This window comes from Macaca nemestrina, chromosome 16, assembly GCF_043159975.1.
Source record: "Macaca nemestrina isolate mMacNem1 chromosome 16, mMacNem.hap1, whole genome shotgun sequence".
NCBI lineage: Eukaryota > Metazoa > Chordata > Mammalia > Primates > Cercopithecidae > Macaca > Macaca nemestrina.
The window spans coordinates 78,974,316-78,989,640 of NC_092140.1; the positions used below are offsets into that span (position 1 = coordinate 78,974,316).

Here is a 15,325-nt window from a genome sequence, read left to right on the forward strand (position 1 = left end):
CATCTATTGGCTACTGTCAGTAATGCTACAGTGAACATGGATGTTCAAGTATTTTTTTGAGATCCTGTTTTCTTTTGGATATATACTTATAAGTGAGATTACTGGATCATATGGTAATTCTATTTTTAATTTTTTGAGAAGCTTCTATAGTGTTTTCCATAACAGCTGTACCATTTTATTTATTTAATTAATTTTTTTGAGGCAAGTCTTGCTATGTCTCCCAGACTGGAGTGCAGTAGTGCAGTCTTGGCTCACTGCAACCTCAGCCTCCCAGGATCAAGTGATTCTCCTGCCTCAGCCTCCTGAGTAGCTGGAATTATAGGCACCCGCCAACACACCCTGCTAATTTTTTTATTTTTGTGTTTTTTTGAGACGGAGTCTTGCTCTGTTGCCCAGGCTGGAGTGCAGTGGTGTGATCTTGGCTCACCACAACTTCCGCCTCCCAGGTTCAAGAGATTCTCCTCCCTCAGCCTCCTGAGTAGCTGGGACTACAGGCATGTACCACCATGCCCAGCTAATTTTTAGTAGAGACAGGGTTTCACCATGTTGGCCAGGCTGGTCTTGAACTCCTGACCTCAGGTGTTCTGCCTGCCTTGGCCTCCCAAAGTGCTGGGAATATAGGCATGAGCCTTCACACCTGGCTGAGCCGTACCATTTTATATTCCAACTAACAGCAGACAAAGCTTCCAATTTTTCTGCATCCTCGCCAACATTCATTTCCTGTTTTTTGGTGGTAGCCATCCTAAAGGGTGTGAGGTTATATTTCACTGTGGTTTTTATTTGCATTTCCGCAGTGATTAGTGATATTGAGTATCTTTTCATGTTCTTACAGGCCATTTGTAGATCTGCTTTGGAGAAATGTCTATTTAAGTCCTTTGCCCATCTTTAAATTTTTTTGTTTGGGTTTTTTATTTTTTATTTTTTGGTTATTGAGTTGTAGAAGATCTTACATATTCTGGATTTCAGCTGTTAACCATGTATATGGATTGCAAATATTTTCTTTCATTATATAGATTGCCTTTTTACTTTGTTGATTATTTCCTTTGCTGTGAAGTTTTTAAGTTTGATGTAGTTCCATTTGTCAATTTTTGCTTTTTTTCTGCCTGTGCCTTTGGTATCATATTTAAGAAATCTTTGCTAAATCCAATGTCATAAACTGTTTTCTCTCTGTTTTCTTCTATGAGTTTTATAGTTTCAAGTTTTATGTTTAGGTCTTTAATCTATTTTGAGTAAATTTTAGCATATAGTATATGGTAAGGGTCTAATTTCATTCATTTGCATGTGGATTTCCAATTTTTCCAGCACTGTTTGTTGAAGAGACTGTTCTTTTTGCCCTCTTGTGTAGCTTTCACACCATTGTTGAAGATCATGTAATCATATACCTGAGGGAATACTTCTGGGTTCTCTTTTCTGTTCCATTAATCTATATGTCTGTTTTTTATGCATTATCATGCTGTTTTGATAACTGTAACCTTATAATATATTTTAAAAGAAGTGTGAGATCTCTATTTTCTTTTTTTTTCTCAAGATTGTTTTGACTGTTCTGGGTCCTTTGAGGTTATATATGCATTTTAGTGTATTTTTCTTGCCTTTTTTTTTTTTTTTTTTTAAGATAGAGTCTGGCTCTGTTGCCCAGGCTGGAGTGCAGTGGCGTGATCTCAGCTCACTGCAAGCTCCGCCTCCCGGGTTCACACCATTCTGCCTCAGCCTCCCGAGTAGCTGGGACTACAGGTGTCCGCCACCTTACCCAGCTAATTTTTTTTTTTTTTGTATATTTAGTAGAGACAGGGTTTCACCATGTTAGCCAGGATGGTCTCAATCTCCTGACCTCGTGATCTGCCCACCTCAGCCTCCCAAAGTGCTGGGATTACAGGCATCAGCTACCGTGTCCGGCCATATTTTTCTATTTTTATAAAAAAATGCCATTGAGATTTTGATAGAGATTACATTGAATCTGTAGATTGCTTACGGTAGTATGCACATTTTAACAATATTAAGCCTTCCAGTCTGTGATCACAAGATGTCTTTCCATTTGTTTGTGTCTTTTTATTTTTATTTTATTTTTTATTTTTATTTTTTGACACGGAGCTCGCTCTGTCACCCAGGCTGGAGTGCAGTGGCATGATCTCAGCTCACTGTAGCCTCCACCTCCCGGGTTCATGCCATTCTCCTGCCTCAGACTCCTGAGTAGCTGGAAATACAGGCATCCTCCACTACTCCTGGCTAAATTCCTATATTTTTAGTAGAGACAGGGTTTCACCGTGTTAACCAGGATGGTCTCGATCTTCTGACTTCATGATCCGCCCACCTCGGCCTCCCAAAGTGCTGGGATTATAGGCATGCGGCACCGTGCCCGGCCTGTTTCCTGACTTTTTAATGATCACCGTTCTAACTGTCATGAGATGGTATCTCACTGTGGTTTTGATTCGCATTTCTCTAATCAACATTGATGATGAGCTTTTTTTCATGTTTGTTGGCTGCATAAATGTCTTCTTTTGAGAAGTGTCTGTTCATATCCTTCTCCCACTTTTTGATGGGGTTTGTTTTTTTCTTGTAAATTTGTTTAAGTTCCTTGTAGATTCTAGATATTATCAGATGTATAGATTGCAAAAATTTTTTCCCATTGTGTATGTTGCCTGTTCACTCTGATGATAGTTTCTTTTGCTGTCCAGAAGCTCTTTAATTTAATTAGATCCCATTTGTCAATTTTGGCTTTTGTTGCCATTGCTTTGGTGTTTTATTCATGAAGTTTGGTGTTTTATTCATGCTTTGGTGTTTATTCATGCCCATGCCTATGTCTTGAATAGTATTGCCTAGGTTTTCTTCTAGGATTTTTATGGTTTTAGGTCTTATGTTTAAGCCTTTAATCAATCTTGTTAATTTTTGTATGAGGTGTAAGGAAGGGATCCAGTTTCAGCTTTCTGCATATGGCTAATCAGTTTTCCCAACACCATTTATTAAATAGGGAATCCTTTCTTATTGCTTGTTTTTGCCACATTTGTCAAAGATCATATAGTTGTAGATGTGTGGCATTATTTCTGAGACCTCTGTTCTGTTCCGTTGTTCTGTATATCTGTTTTGGTACCAGTACCATGCTGTTTTGGTTACTGTAGCCTTGTAGTATAGTTTGAAGTCAGGTAGCATGATGCCTCCAGCTTTGTTCTTTTTGCTTAGGATTATTTTGTCTGTGTGGGCTCTTTTTGGGTTCCATATGAAATTTAAAGTAGTTTTTTTCCTATTCTGTGAAGAAAGTCAATGGTAGCTTGATGGGGATAGCACTGACCATAAAATACTTTGGGCAGTATGGCCATTTTCATGATATTGATTCTTCCTATCCATGAGCATGGAATGTTTTCCATTTGTTTGTGTCCTCTCTTATTTCCTTTAGTAGTGGTTTGTAGTTCTCTTTGAAGAGGTCCTTCACATCTCTTGTAAGTTGTATTTCTAGGTATTGTATTCTCTTTGTAGCAGTTGTGAATGGGAGTTCACTCATGATTTGGTTCTTTGTCTATTTGTGTATAGGAATGCTTGTGATTTTTGCACATTGATGTTCAGTTTCTCATTATTGTGTATGATGTTGGCTATGAGTTTTCTTATATGGCCTTTATTATATTGCAGTCGTTTCCTTCAGTCTTTTTTTGTTTGTTTTTATCATGAAAGGGTATTCAAGCTTGTTAAATGCCTTTTATGTGTCAATTGAGATTATTGTGGTTTTTGTCCTTCATTCTGTTAATAGGATGTATTATACTGAATTTCTGTATGTTGAACCATCCTTGCATTCTAGGAGTAAGTCTTACTTGATGATGATGTAAAGTCCATTTAATGTGTTGTTGAATTCAGTTTGCTAGTATTTTGTTGAGGGTATTTTTTTTTTTTTTTTATCATTATTAATCAGAGGTATTATCCTGTAGTTTTCTTTTAGTACCTTTCTGTGATTTTGGTATCATGGTAATGCTGGCTTCATAGAGTGAGTATGGAAATTTTCTGTCCTTTTCAATTTTTTAAAGAGTTTGGGAAAGATTGGTTCAGTTCTTTAAATGTTTGATAGAATTTTCCAGTGAAGCCCTTTGGTCCTGGGCTTCCTGTTGCTTAGACGTTTTTGATTACTGATTCAGTATCATTACTACTTATAGATCTGTTCATAGTTTTATTTCTTTATGATTTTGAAGACTGTTTCTAGGAAGTTATCCATTTCTTCTAGTTTATTCAATTTGTTGATATATAGTTTTTCATAACAGTCTCTTAGGCTCTTTTCTATTTCTGTTACAGTTGTAATGTCTCCTTTCACTTCTGATTTTTGTTTTTTCAGTCTTTTTTTTTTTATAGTTAAAGGATTGTCAATTTTATCCACTTTTTCAATGAGCCAATTTGCAGTTTTGTTGATTTTTTTTTTCTATTCCCTGTTTCTTTTATTTCTGCTCTAATCTTTATGATTTTCTTCCTTCTGCCAACTTTGGGTTTAGCTGTTCTTTTTCTTTTTTTTTTTTTTTTTGAGACGGAGACTCGCTCAGTTGCCCAGGCTGGAGTGCAGTGGTGCAATATCAGCTCACTGTAAGCTCCGCCTCCCGGGTTCACGCCATTCTCCCGCCTCAGCCTCCCGAGTAGCTGGGACTACAGGTGCCCGCTGCCACGCCTGGCTAATTTTTTGCATTTTTAGTAGAGACGGAGTTTCACCGTATTAGTCAGGATGGTCTCAATCTCCTGACCTCGTGATCCGCCTGCCTCGGCCTCCCAAAGTGGTGGGATTACAGGTGTGAGCCACTGTGCCTGGCCTAGCTCTTCTTTTTCTAGTATCTTGTGGTATAAATATAGGTTGAGCATCCCAAATCTGAAATTCTGAAATCCAAAATGCTATAAAATCCTAAGCTTTTTGAGCACTGACATGACACTTAAAAGAAATGCTCATTGGAGCATTCTGGATTTCAGATTTTTAGATTTGGGATGCTCAAATGGTAAGTATAATGCTAATATTTCGATAGTCAAAGAAATCCAAAATCTTCTGGTCCTAAGCATTTCAGATGAGGAATACTCAACCTGTAAAAAAATCAGGAGCTGAGTGTGTTTTCTAGTTGTGGTAAGCTCTGTCAACTTCTCTCTGGGATGTTACACATTTTCTGGTGCTGCCATGAGCCTGTGCACTCGCCTTTGTTCTCGATGCCCCACAGGCATCCAGAGTATGCTGGTTCCCCAACAGCACCCATGTCAGTTGAGACAGGAAACAGTCCCTTGGACAGCCCTCCAAGCAGCTGGAATGTTGAACATGTGTTCTGCTCTTCTCTTTCTCTCCAAATGGAGAAGCCTTTTAATCCCAAACTATTAGTTTGGAGTGGTAGGGGGAAGGATGCTGATGTTGAATTTCAATACAGATGTTCTTGGCTTTGAGCTTGCCTGGGGTACTGTGACTTCCTAATTGGTTTCTGTCATTGTCATAAAAGCTTTTTGGATCATATATTGTTGCTAAAGTCAGTGTTTTTGTCAGGGAGCATGGTCTTGGGCTTTCTATTTTGTCATCTTGCTGGCCTTGGTGTCCAGAGTTTTCACTGGGGGTCCATGGTGTAGGCATTAAACAAAAAAATTTTTTTTTAATTTTAAATTTTTGTAGAGACAGGTTCTCACTATGATGCCCAGGCTGGTCTCGAGCTCCTGGACTCAAGCAATCCTCCTGCCTTGGCTTCCCGAAGTGCTAGGATTACAGATGTGAGCCGCCACACCCAGCCTGGGTATCATTGATTGAATCATTGTCTATGCAGTTGACTTAGCCCATTTCTTCTCTGCAGAGTGGGTTGATATAATTTGGCTGAAAACCCTAAACCTCTAATCACATCGATCTTTCTGGCGTGGCCATTGCCCACCTGAGTCATCTCCTTAATGTAAACTGTCTAGGAGCCCACCATAAGTCTCCTTGTTAGCATCAACTATCAGATGTGGTTGGAGGGTTTAGAAGTTACTCCCAAGACCCTGGGGACAAAAGTCAGCCAAATTCCTTGTTACAAATGTTTATAGAAATCGAATCACACGATACAAAATAATTTTTTCCTAAATAGAAGTTTAACACTCTTAAAAAAGTGATAGATTCTTCTTTTTAATTTTTGTTACTGCAGTATTTAAACTATTTGAAGGACTGTTTTGTTCTCTAAACAGTAACGAATGCAATACTATTCCTTTAATTTATACCTTAAATGAGTATGTTACTAAAACACTAAGTGCTAGGATAGAAAAGTGGAATTAGGCTCATGTGGTGGCTCACGCCTATAATCCCAGCACTTTGGGAGGCTGAGGCGGGTGAATCACATGAAGTCAGGAGTTCAAGACCAACTTGGCCAAGATGGTGAAACCCTGTCTCTACTAAAAATACAAAAATTAACTGGGCATGGTGGCGCATGCCTGTATTCCCAGCTACTTGGAAGGCTGAGACAGGAGAACCCCTTGAACCTGGGGGGCAGAGGTTGCAGTGAGCTGAGATCGCACCATTTCACTCCAGCCTGGGTGACAGAACAACATTCCGTATCAAAGAAAAGTGAAATTAGTCTTTTGATTAAAAAAAAAAATTGTCATGCCTGTTTTTTTTTTTTTCTGGGTATAAAAGTAATGTGTTCATTGTTAAAACAATTTTTTTGGAAAAGAGTTGCATTTAAAATAACAAAAGTCTTTTAATGTTTTATTCCCCACTCTTCTTTTGTTTCTGTCAATATGGAGCACATTGAAACGCATTTTATGTTAAAAAATAATACAATTGAGAAAACGACCTAGGGTCGTTTCCTAGGGTTTTGTGTCATTTTTTCGTACATAACACTACATGTAAACATACACTACATAACACACTACAGTATTTTCCTATGTCAGTAAATAATCTTTAAATACAATTTTATTGTTTCTCTATTTTTTCATGTTAACATTATTTCTAGTTTAATGCATAAATTAGTAGATATATTAGATAATTTATGATTTTTTCTTGATTGATATTCAAGAACTTAAAGGTTAATAATTATTGGTATTGATACCTTACTTTCTCATCTTGTTCATGATAATACCCAGAGCTATTCTTTCAAACTAGTTAGCTTTCTCTTTTATTTATTTTATTTTACTTTTTTTTTGAGACAGGGTCTTGCTCTTTCCCCATGCTGGAGTGCCATGGTGTGATCACAGCTCACTGCAGCCTTGATCTCTCAGTCTCAAGTCATCCTCCCATTTCAGCCTGCTGTGTAGCTGGGACTAAAGGGGCATGCCACCATGCCTGGCTAATTTCTTTGTATTTTTTGTAGAAATGGAGTCTTACTATGTTGCCCAGGCTGCTCTTCACTCCTGAGCTCAAGCAGTCCTCCTGCCTTGGCCTCCCAAAGTGCTGTGATTACAGGTGTGAGCCACTGGGTCTGGCCAGCTTTCTTTCTTTCTTTCTTTTTTTTTTTTTTTTTTGAGACAGAGTCTGACTCTGTTGCCCAGGTTGGAGTGCATTGGCGCCATCTTGGCTCACTGCAATCTCCACCTCCTGGGTTCAGGCCATTCTGCTTCAGCCTCGCCAGTAGCTGGGACTACAGGCGCCTGCCACTACGCCCGGCTAATTTTTTGTATTTTTAGTAGAGATGGGATTTCACCATGTTAGCCAGGATAGTCTCCATCTCCTGACCTTGTGATCCACCCGCCTCAGCCTCCCAAAGTGCTGGGATTACAGGTGAGAGCCAAAGCGCCCAGCTACCAGCTTTCTTTTTCGTTGTCTTGCAGTAGGATTAGAGCTTAGACTTTATGTTTTCTTAGGCTTTTTCTTTCAAATACCTGTTTTCAGGATTTTCTAGTGTTGATGCTTTAGGCAATACTTTTAATGTCCCCTCAGTTTTTATGAAAAATGCATAGGTTATATTTCACATGTATATGTTTACATATTTGGTGTAAATTTGTTTTTTTCTTTTTTTTCTTTTTAGTTTAAGTTCTGGGATACATGTACATAAAGTGCAGATTTGTTACATAGGTGTACATGTGCCATGGTGATTTGCTGCACCCATCAACCTGTCATCTACATTAGGTATTTCTCCTAATGTTATCCCTCTCCTTGCCCCCAAACCCCCACAGGCCCCGGTGTGTGATGTTCCCCTCCCTGTGTCCATGTGTTCTCATTGTTCAGTTCCCACTTATGAGTGAGAATATGTGGTGTTTGGTTTTCTGTTCTTGTGTTAGTTTGTTCAGAATAACAGTTTTCAGCTTTATCCATGTCACTGCAAAGGACATGAACACATTCTTTTTTAATGGCTGCATAGTATCCCATGGTATATGTGCCATATTTTCTTTATCCAGTCTATCATTGATGGGCATTTGAGTTGGTTCCAAGTTATTGCTATTGTGGTGTAAGTTTTTGTGTATATTTTAAATCTATTTTTCTTGCAGGCAAGCCATTATTTTCCTCTTTTTTTTTTTTTACTTTTTTTTCATTGCTTTAATTGAATATTTATAAGAGGGCACTATGCTGGAGATGTGAGGATAAATTCTCAAGAAAATTTTAAAATATGGGTAGAGAGTAATAGATGCTTACATCTGATATTATGCATGGGTAGGTTTTAAAGTTTCATTGATGAGACTAAAATAAATCTAGTTTTGGTTGTTTCCTACCCTTGCCAGGGTCCTGTATTAATAGGAAGTTCACATGGTGGTGTCAACATTGAAGATGTTGCTGCTGAGACTCCTGAAGCAATAATTACAGAACCTATTGATATTGAAGAAGGCATCAAAAAGGAACAAGCTCTCCAGGTATGTTGTACTCCTGAAAAATTTCTACCTTATCATTAGAGAATTATGATATTTAAAGATAACTATACAACTGAAGTATTGTCAAAACTTATTTAAATATTTTGAGTGTCAGGTGGATCATAAGGTCAGGAGTTTGAGACCAGCCTGGCCAATATAGTGAAACCCCCATCTCTACTAAAAATAAAAAAAAAAATTAGCCAGGCATGGTGGTGCATGCCTGTAGTCCCAGCTACTCGGGAGACTGAGGCAGAAGAATCGCTTGAACCCAGGAAGCGCAGGTTGCAGTGAGCCCAGATTGTGGCGCTGCACTCCAGCCTGGGTGACAGAGTGAGACTCTGTCTCAAAAAAAAAAAAAAAAAAAGTCACTATACCATTACCCTGTCTAGTAAAATTAACAATAATTTCTTTTTTTTTTTCTTTTTTTTTGTTTTTTAGACGGAGTCTAGCTCCGTTGCTCAGGCTGGAATATAGTGGCACCATCTTGGCTCACCACAGCCTCTGCCTCCTGGGATCAAGCAATTCTTCTGTCTCAGCCTCCCAAGTAGCTGGCATTACAGGCGCCAGCTACCACACCTGGCTGATTTTTGTATTTTTAGTAGAGACAGGGTTTCACCTTGTTGGTCAGGCTGATCTTGAACTCCTGACTCCAGGTGATCCACCCACCTCGGCCTCCCAAAGTGCTGGGATTACAGGCGTGAGCCACCACGCCCAGCCAACAATGATTTCTTAGTATCATCGCTTACTTAGTCATTCAAATTTCTCTACTTGTTTCAAAGCAATTTTTCATCTACAATTTGTTTGACTCAGGATCCAAATAAGGTCCTTCATTGTTATTTTATTTATTTTCTTTGAGATGGAGTCTTGTTCTGTCACTTAGGCTGGAGTGCAGTGGTACGATCTTATAATATAATAATGCTAGGCACTATTTCCACTCATCACCATCAGGAAAAATGCTATATAATCTTAGATTATTTCTTCATGTATTCTTGTAAATCAAGTATTTTCTTCCTCATCTAAATTTCACTCTCATCATCTTCACATAACTACCTAATAAATCAAATCTGTGCCTTTTAAACATTTATATCATTCATCTGCCAAAATTATTTGCTTTACTCTCCATCAGAAACATTTCTCTATCTCCTTTAAACCTTTGTGCCGGTCAAATTCTTGCACTTGGCTGGGTACAGTGGCTCACGCCTATAATCCCAGCACTTTGGGAGGCCGAGGTGGGCAGATCATGAGGTTAGGAGTTCGAAACCTGCCTGGCCAACATGGTGAAACCCCATCTCTACTAAAAATACAAAAATTAGCTGGGAATGGTGGCGGGTGCTTATAATCTCAGCTACTTGAGAGCTGAGGCAGGGAAATCGCTTGAACCCGGGAGGCAGAGGTTTCAATGAGCCGAGATCATGCCACTGCACTCCAGTCTGGGTGACAGAGCAAGACTCCGACTCAAAAAAAAAAAAAAAAAAAAAAAATTATTGCACTTGCTGTACTTCAATACCAAAACTTATTCTTTTTTTTTTTTTTTTTTTTGGGGACGGAGTTTCACTCTTTTTGCCCAGGCTGGAGTGCAATGGTGTGATCTCAGCTCACCGCAACCTCCGCCTCCAACAAAATGTGCCACCATGCCTGGCTAATTTGGTTTTTTTTTTTTTTGAGAGAAGTCTTGCTCTCTCGCCCAGGCTGGAGTGCAGTGGCCGGATCTCAACTCACTGCAAGCTCCGCCTCCCGGGTTCGCGCCATTCTCCTACCTCAGTCTCCCGAATATCTGGGACTACAGGCGCCCGCCACCTCGCCCGGCTAGTTTTTTTTTTTTTTTTTTTTTTTTTTTTTGTGACGGAGTCTCGCTGTGTCTCCCAGGCTGGAGTGCAGTGGCGTGATCTCGGCTCACTGCAAGCTCCGCCTCCCGGGTTCACGCCATTCTCCCGCCTCAGCCTCCCAAGTAGCTGAGACTACAGGCGCCCGCCACCACGCCCGGCTAGTTTTTTTTTGTATTTTTAGTAGAGACGGGGTTTCACCATGTTAGCCAGGATAGTCTCGATCTCCTGACCTCATGATCCACCCGCCTCGGCCTCCCAAAGTGCTGGGATTACAGGCTTGAGCCACCGCGCCCGCCCTGGGCTAGTTTTTTGTTTTTGTTTTTTTAGTAGAGACGGGGTTTCACCGCCTTAGCCAGGGTAGTCTCGATCTCCTGACCTCGTGATCCACAACCTCTCCCTCCTGGGTTCAAGCTATTCTCCTGCCTCAGCCTACTGAGTAGCTGGGACTACAGGTGCACGTCACCATGCCTGGCTAATTTTTGTACTTTTTTAAAAGTAGAGATGGGGTTTTGCCATGTTGGCCATGCTGGTCTTGAACTCCTGACATCAGGTGATCCGCCCTCATCGGCCTGCCAAAGTGCTAGGATTACAGGCGTGAGTCACTGCGCCGGGCCCCTTCATATTTACTGACTGATTTGTCTCACAGGTCTTCAAAAACTTGCAGGTTTCTCTTTTTTTGCCATCTTCATCTTTTTTCTTCCAGTTTAGTTGTTGAAGAAACTGAGGTGATTATCATTCATTATTTTTTGTAGTCTGGATTTTATATCTCCATGGTTTAAGTGGTTGAACATTTAAAATATTCCTGTGTCCCCTTTATTTTCTGTAAGTATAGAATGGATGGGACACTGTCTTATATATCTCCATGATAGAGCTGTGGTTTATGAATGATTTTAAGAATTCATTGAATGCTGTGGTCCTTCTTTCAGTTTGTATATGTTCACAATAAAATTTTGCCTACAGTTTTACTGGTCTTCTCTATTGTCCTTGTGTGCTCCTTCCCCTCCATTCTTCCCCTCACACAAAAAAGTCCCCATTGAGTTTAATATTATGGCCTGTGAGAGTTGCTTGGTAGTATTTGTAATGCTGCTATTGAATTAAATTGTTTGTTTTGGATATAAAAATAAGTGACTCATCTTTTCGTTTGTTTGTTTTTGAGATGGAGAGTCTCGCTCTGTCACCCAGGGTGGAGCGTGCAGTGGCACGATCTCGGCTCGCTGCAACCTCCACCTCTCAGGTTCAAGCAATCCTCCCACCTCAGCCTCCCAAGTAGCTAGGATTACAGGCATGCACCACCATGCCCAGCTAACTTTTTTTTGGTATTTTTAGTAGAGACAGGGTTTCACCATATTGGCAGGTGGTTCCAGAACTCCTGATCTCAAGTGTTCTGCCTGCCTGGGCCTCCCAAAGTGCTGGGATTACAGGTGTGAGCCGCTGTACCTGGCCTAGTGACTCATCTTAAAAGAAAAGTTCGAATATTGAACTTTGAAGTTAAACATTTTTATTTTTATTTTTATTTTTATTTTCTTTTTTTTTTTTTGAGATGGAGTGTTGCTCTATTGCCCAGGCTGGAGTGCAGTGGCGCGATCCTGGCTCACTGCAAGCTCCGCCTCCCGGGTTCACACCATTCTCCTTAAACATTTCTTCATGAGAAACTATGTCAGAATAAGTTTATGGCTGGGCGTGGTGACTCACGCCTGTAATCCCAGCACTTTGGGAGGCCGAGGTGGGTGGATCACCTGAGGTCAGGAGTTCAAGACCAGCCTGACCAACATGGAGAAACCCCGTCTTTACTAAAAATACAAAATTAGCGGCCGGGCGCGGTGGCTCAAACCTGTAATCCCAGCACTTTGGGAGGCCGAGGCGGGCGGATCACGAGGTCAGGAGATCGAGACTATCCTGGCTAACGCGGTGAAACCCCGTCTCTACTAAATAAAAAAAAAAATACAAAAAACTAGCCGGGCGAGGTGGCGGGCGCCTGTAGTCCCAGCTATTCGGGAGGCTGAGGTAGGAGAATGGCGTGAACCCGGGAGGTGGAGCTTACAGTGAGTTGAGATCCGGCCACTGCACTCCAGCCTGGGCGACATAGCAAGACTTTGTCTCAAAAAAAAAAAAAAAACAGAATTAGCCAGGCATGATGGCACATGCCTGTAATCCCAGCTACTCGGGAGGCTGAGGCAGGAGAATTGCTTGAACCTGGGAGGTGGAGGTTGCAGTGAGCTGAGATCACACCATTGCACTCCAGCCTGGGCAAAAAGAGTGAAACTCCGTCTCAAAAAAAAAAAAAAAAAAGAATAAGTTTATGGTATTGAAGTACAGCAAGTGCAATAATTTTTTTTTTTTTTTTTTGAGTTGGAGTCTTGCTCTGTCACCCAGACTGGAGTGCAGTGGCATGATCTCGGCTCATTGAAACCTCTGCCTCCCGGGTTCAAGCGATTTCCCTGCCTCAGCTCTCAAGTAGCTGAGATTATAAGCACCCGCCACCATTCCCAGCTAATTTTTGTATTTTTAGTAGAGATGGGGTTTCACCATGTTGGCCAGGCAGGTTTCGAACTCCTAACCTCATGATCTGCCCACCTCGGCCTCCCAAAGTGCTGGGATTACAGGCGTGAGCCACTGTGCCCAGCCAAGTGCAAGAATTTTGACCGGCACAAAGGTTTAAAGGAGATAGAGAAATGTTTCTGATGGAGAGTAAAGCAAATAATTTTGGCAGATGAATGATATAAATGTTTAAAAGGCACAGATTTGATTTATTAGGTAGTTATGTGAAGATGATGAGAGTGAAATTTAGATGAGGAAGAAAATACTTGATTTACAAGAATACATGAAGAAATAATCTAAGATTATATAGCATTTTTCCTGATGGTGATGAGTGGAAATAGTGCCTAGCATTAGCAAATTGCTGTTATAATGAATTGATCAGAATTTGTAGTTTTCAAATGTTTAAGCCTAAACATTTGGTTTTAGTTTTTGGTTTTTTAGGTGAGTTATGACATAGTGAAAAACTTTCATAATAAAGTGGTACTTTCATATTATTCTTTATTTGAAATAGGTCATAACAAAAGATTACATTCCTTAGTGCTTTTTGTTTGTTTTTTGGAGACAGAGTCTTACTCTGTCACCTAGGCAGGAGTGCAGTGATGTGATCTCAGCTCACTGCAACCTCCACCTCTTGAGTTCAAAGCAATTTTTGTGTCTCAGCTTCTCAAGTAGCTGGGATTATAGGCATGCGCCACCACACCTGGCTAATTTTTGTATTTGTAGTAGAGACGGTGTTTCACCATGTTGCCCAGGCTGGTCTCAAACTCCTGGCCTCAAGTGATCCATTTGTCCTCCCAAAGTGCTGGTATTACAGACATGAGCCACTGCGCCCAGATTACATTGTTTAGCTTGATCATTTACTTTATTTATTGGCATTTGGCTCTTTGTAAATATCTTCTTCATCTTCAAAGAATTTAAGAATTTTTTGTTCTTGAAAATCAAAAGAATGTGTTACAACCTTAGATAGCAAATGAAAAATAGGAAAGAATTCTCTATAGTGTTCCTGAGCAGCGGCAGCACTGTTAGAATAAACATATAGACATGTACCCTCTGTACCAGTGGTTCAGAATTGCTTGTGAAACTTGAAAAATGATAGATGCTTGATCCAGTGTAGAACTTGTCAAACAGAACTTCTGAGTTGGGACCTTGATATTGTATTGTTTAAAAGCTCTATGGGTATCTCTAATTGGGAATCCCTCAAGACTGTAAACTCCTTTATTATATTATAAAGTTAAATATCTTTATCTTTTGGGCCTAGCACAGTGCCTGGAATTTATTAGGTGCTCGGTACATTTTTGAATGAATGGGGTAACACTCATTTGACTGAATGACATGCATTCTTATTGCTTGATAGACACTCTTTATAAATTACACAAAAGGTAAAATAGGGTCTTCTAATATTTTGGCTTTTATTTGGACCATTGGGGTTGCCACATTCTATATTTTTAGTAGAGTCAGGGTTTCACTGTGGTGGCCAGGCTGGTCCCTAACTCCTGGCCTCAAGCGATCCGGCCCCCTCGGCCTTCCAAAGTGCAGGGATTATAGGCGTGAGCCACTGTGCCTGGCCCACATTTTATATGTAGTTTTAATAAGATATAAGCCTCTTCTTTCAGCTTAGGTTGGCCATAAAGCTTAGGCAGTATGGACATTATGGAATAAACCCTGGAACTGGAATCTAGGCCAATGGCAAGTTACTTGATCTCTCTGAATCTCTTTCTCATCTATAAAATGGGCATAATATCTACTCTTTGAAGATTTTGAGTAAAAAGTTTTGTTTAACCATTTAGTAATGGTAGCTGCTATTTCAGTAATTAATGTTTGACTATAAATGACTCATTTATCGTTTAAGTGACAAACTACAAGGCTTTTTATTTACAATAATGTTGATTAGACATATGCAAACCACCTATAATAAAAAGAAATATTGATTTCAGCTTGCACAGAAGATGGGATTTCCACCTAATATTGTGGAATCAGCAGCAGAAAACATGGTCAAGCTTTACAGCCTTTTTCTGAAATATGATGCAACCATGATAGAAATAAATCCAATGGTGGAAGATTCAGATGGAGCTGGTAAAGTATCTTCTTTTGTCTAATATGATTATTCATTTATTTCTCTGTTATATGCTTCCCTAAGGAAGTTAAACTCATAGAAGTTAAAGAAATTAAACTTCTACCTATGTAGAAGCTTTTTTAAAAATAACAAATAGAACGAATATGAACAAATA

At 39.9% G+C, this 15,325-nt stretch overlaps 1 protein-coding gene across 2 annotated transcripts in view; it reads left to right on the plus strand.

The window, feature by feature from the left end:
- Positions 1-15,325, plus strand: part of LOC105490684 (succinate-CoA ligase ADP-forming subunit beta) — a 66,567-nt gene that overhangs the window by 20,814 nt on the left and 30,428 nt on the right. For both annotated transcript variants that reach the window (XM_011756554.3, XM_071081335.1), the window contains exons 5-6: positions 8,608-8,736; positions 15,032-15,170. In XM_011756554.3, coding sequence (XP_011754856.2) covers positions 8,608-8,736; positions 15,032-15,170 — 268 coding nt within the window. The remainder of the gene's footprint in view (positions 1-8,607; positions 8,737-15,031; positions 15,171-15,325) is intronic.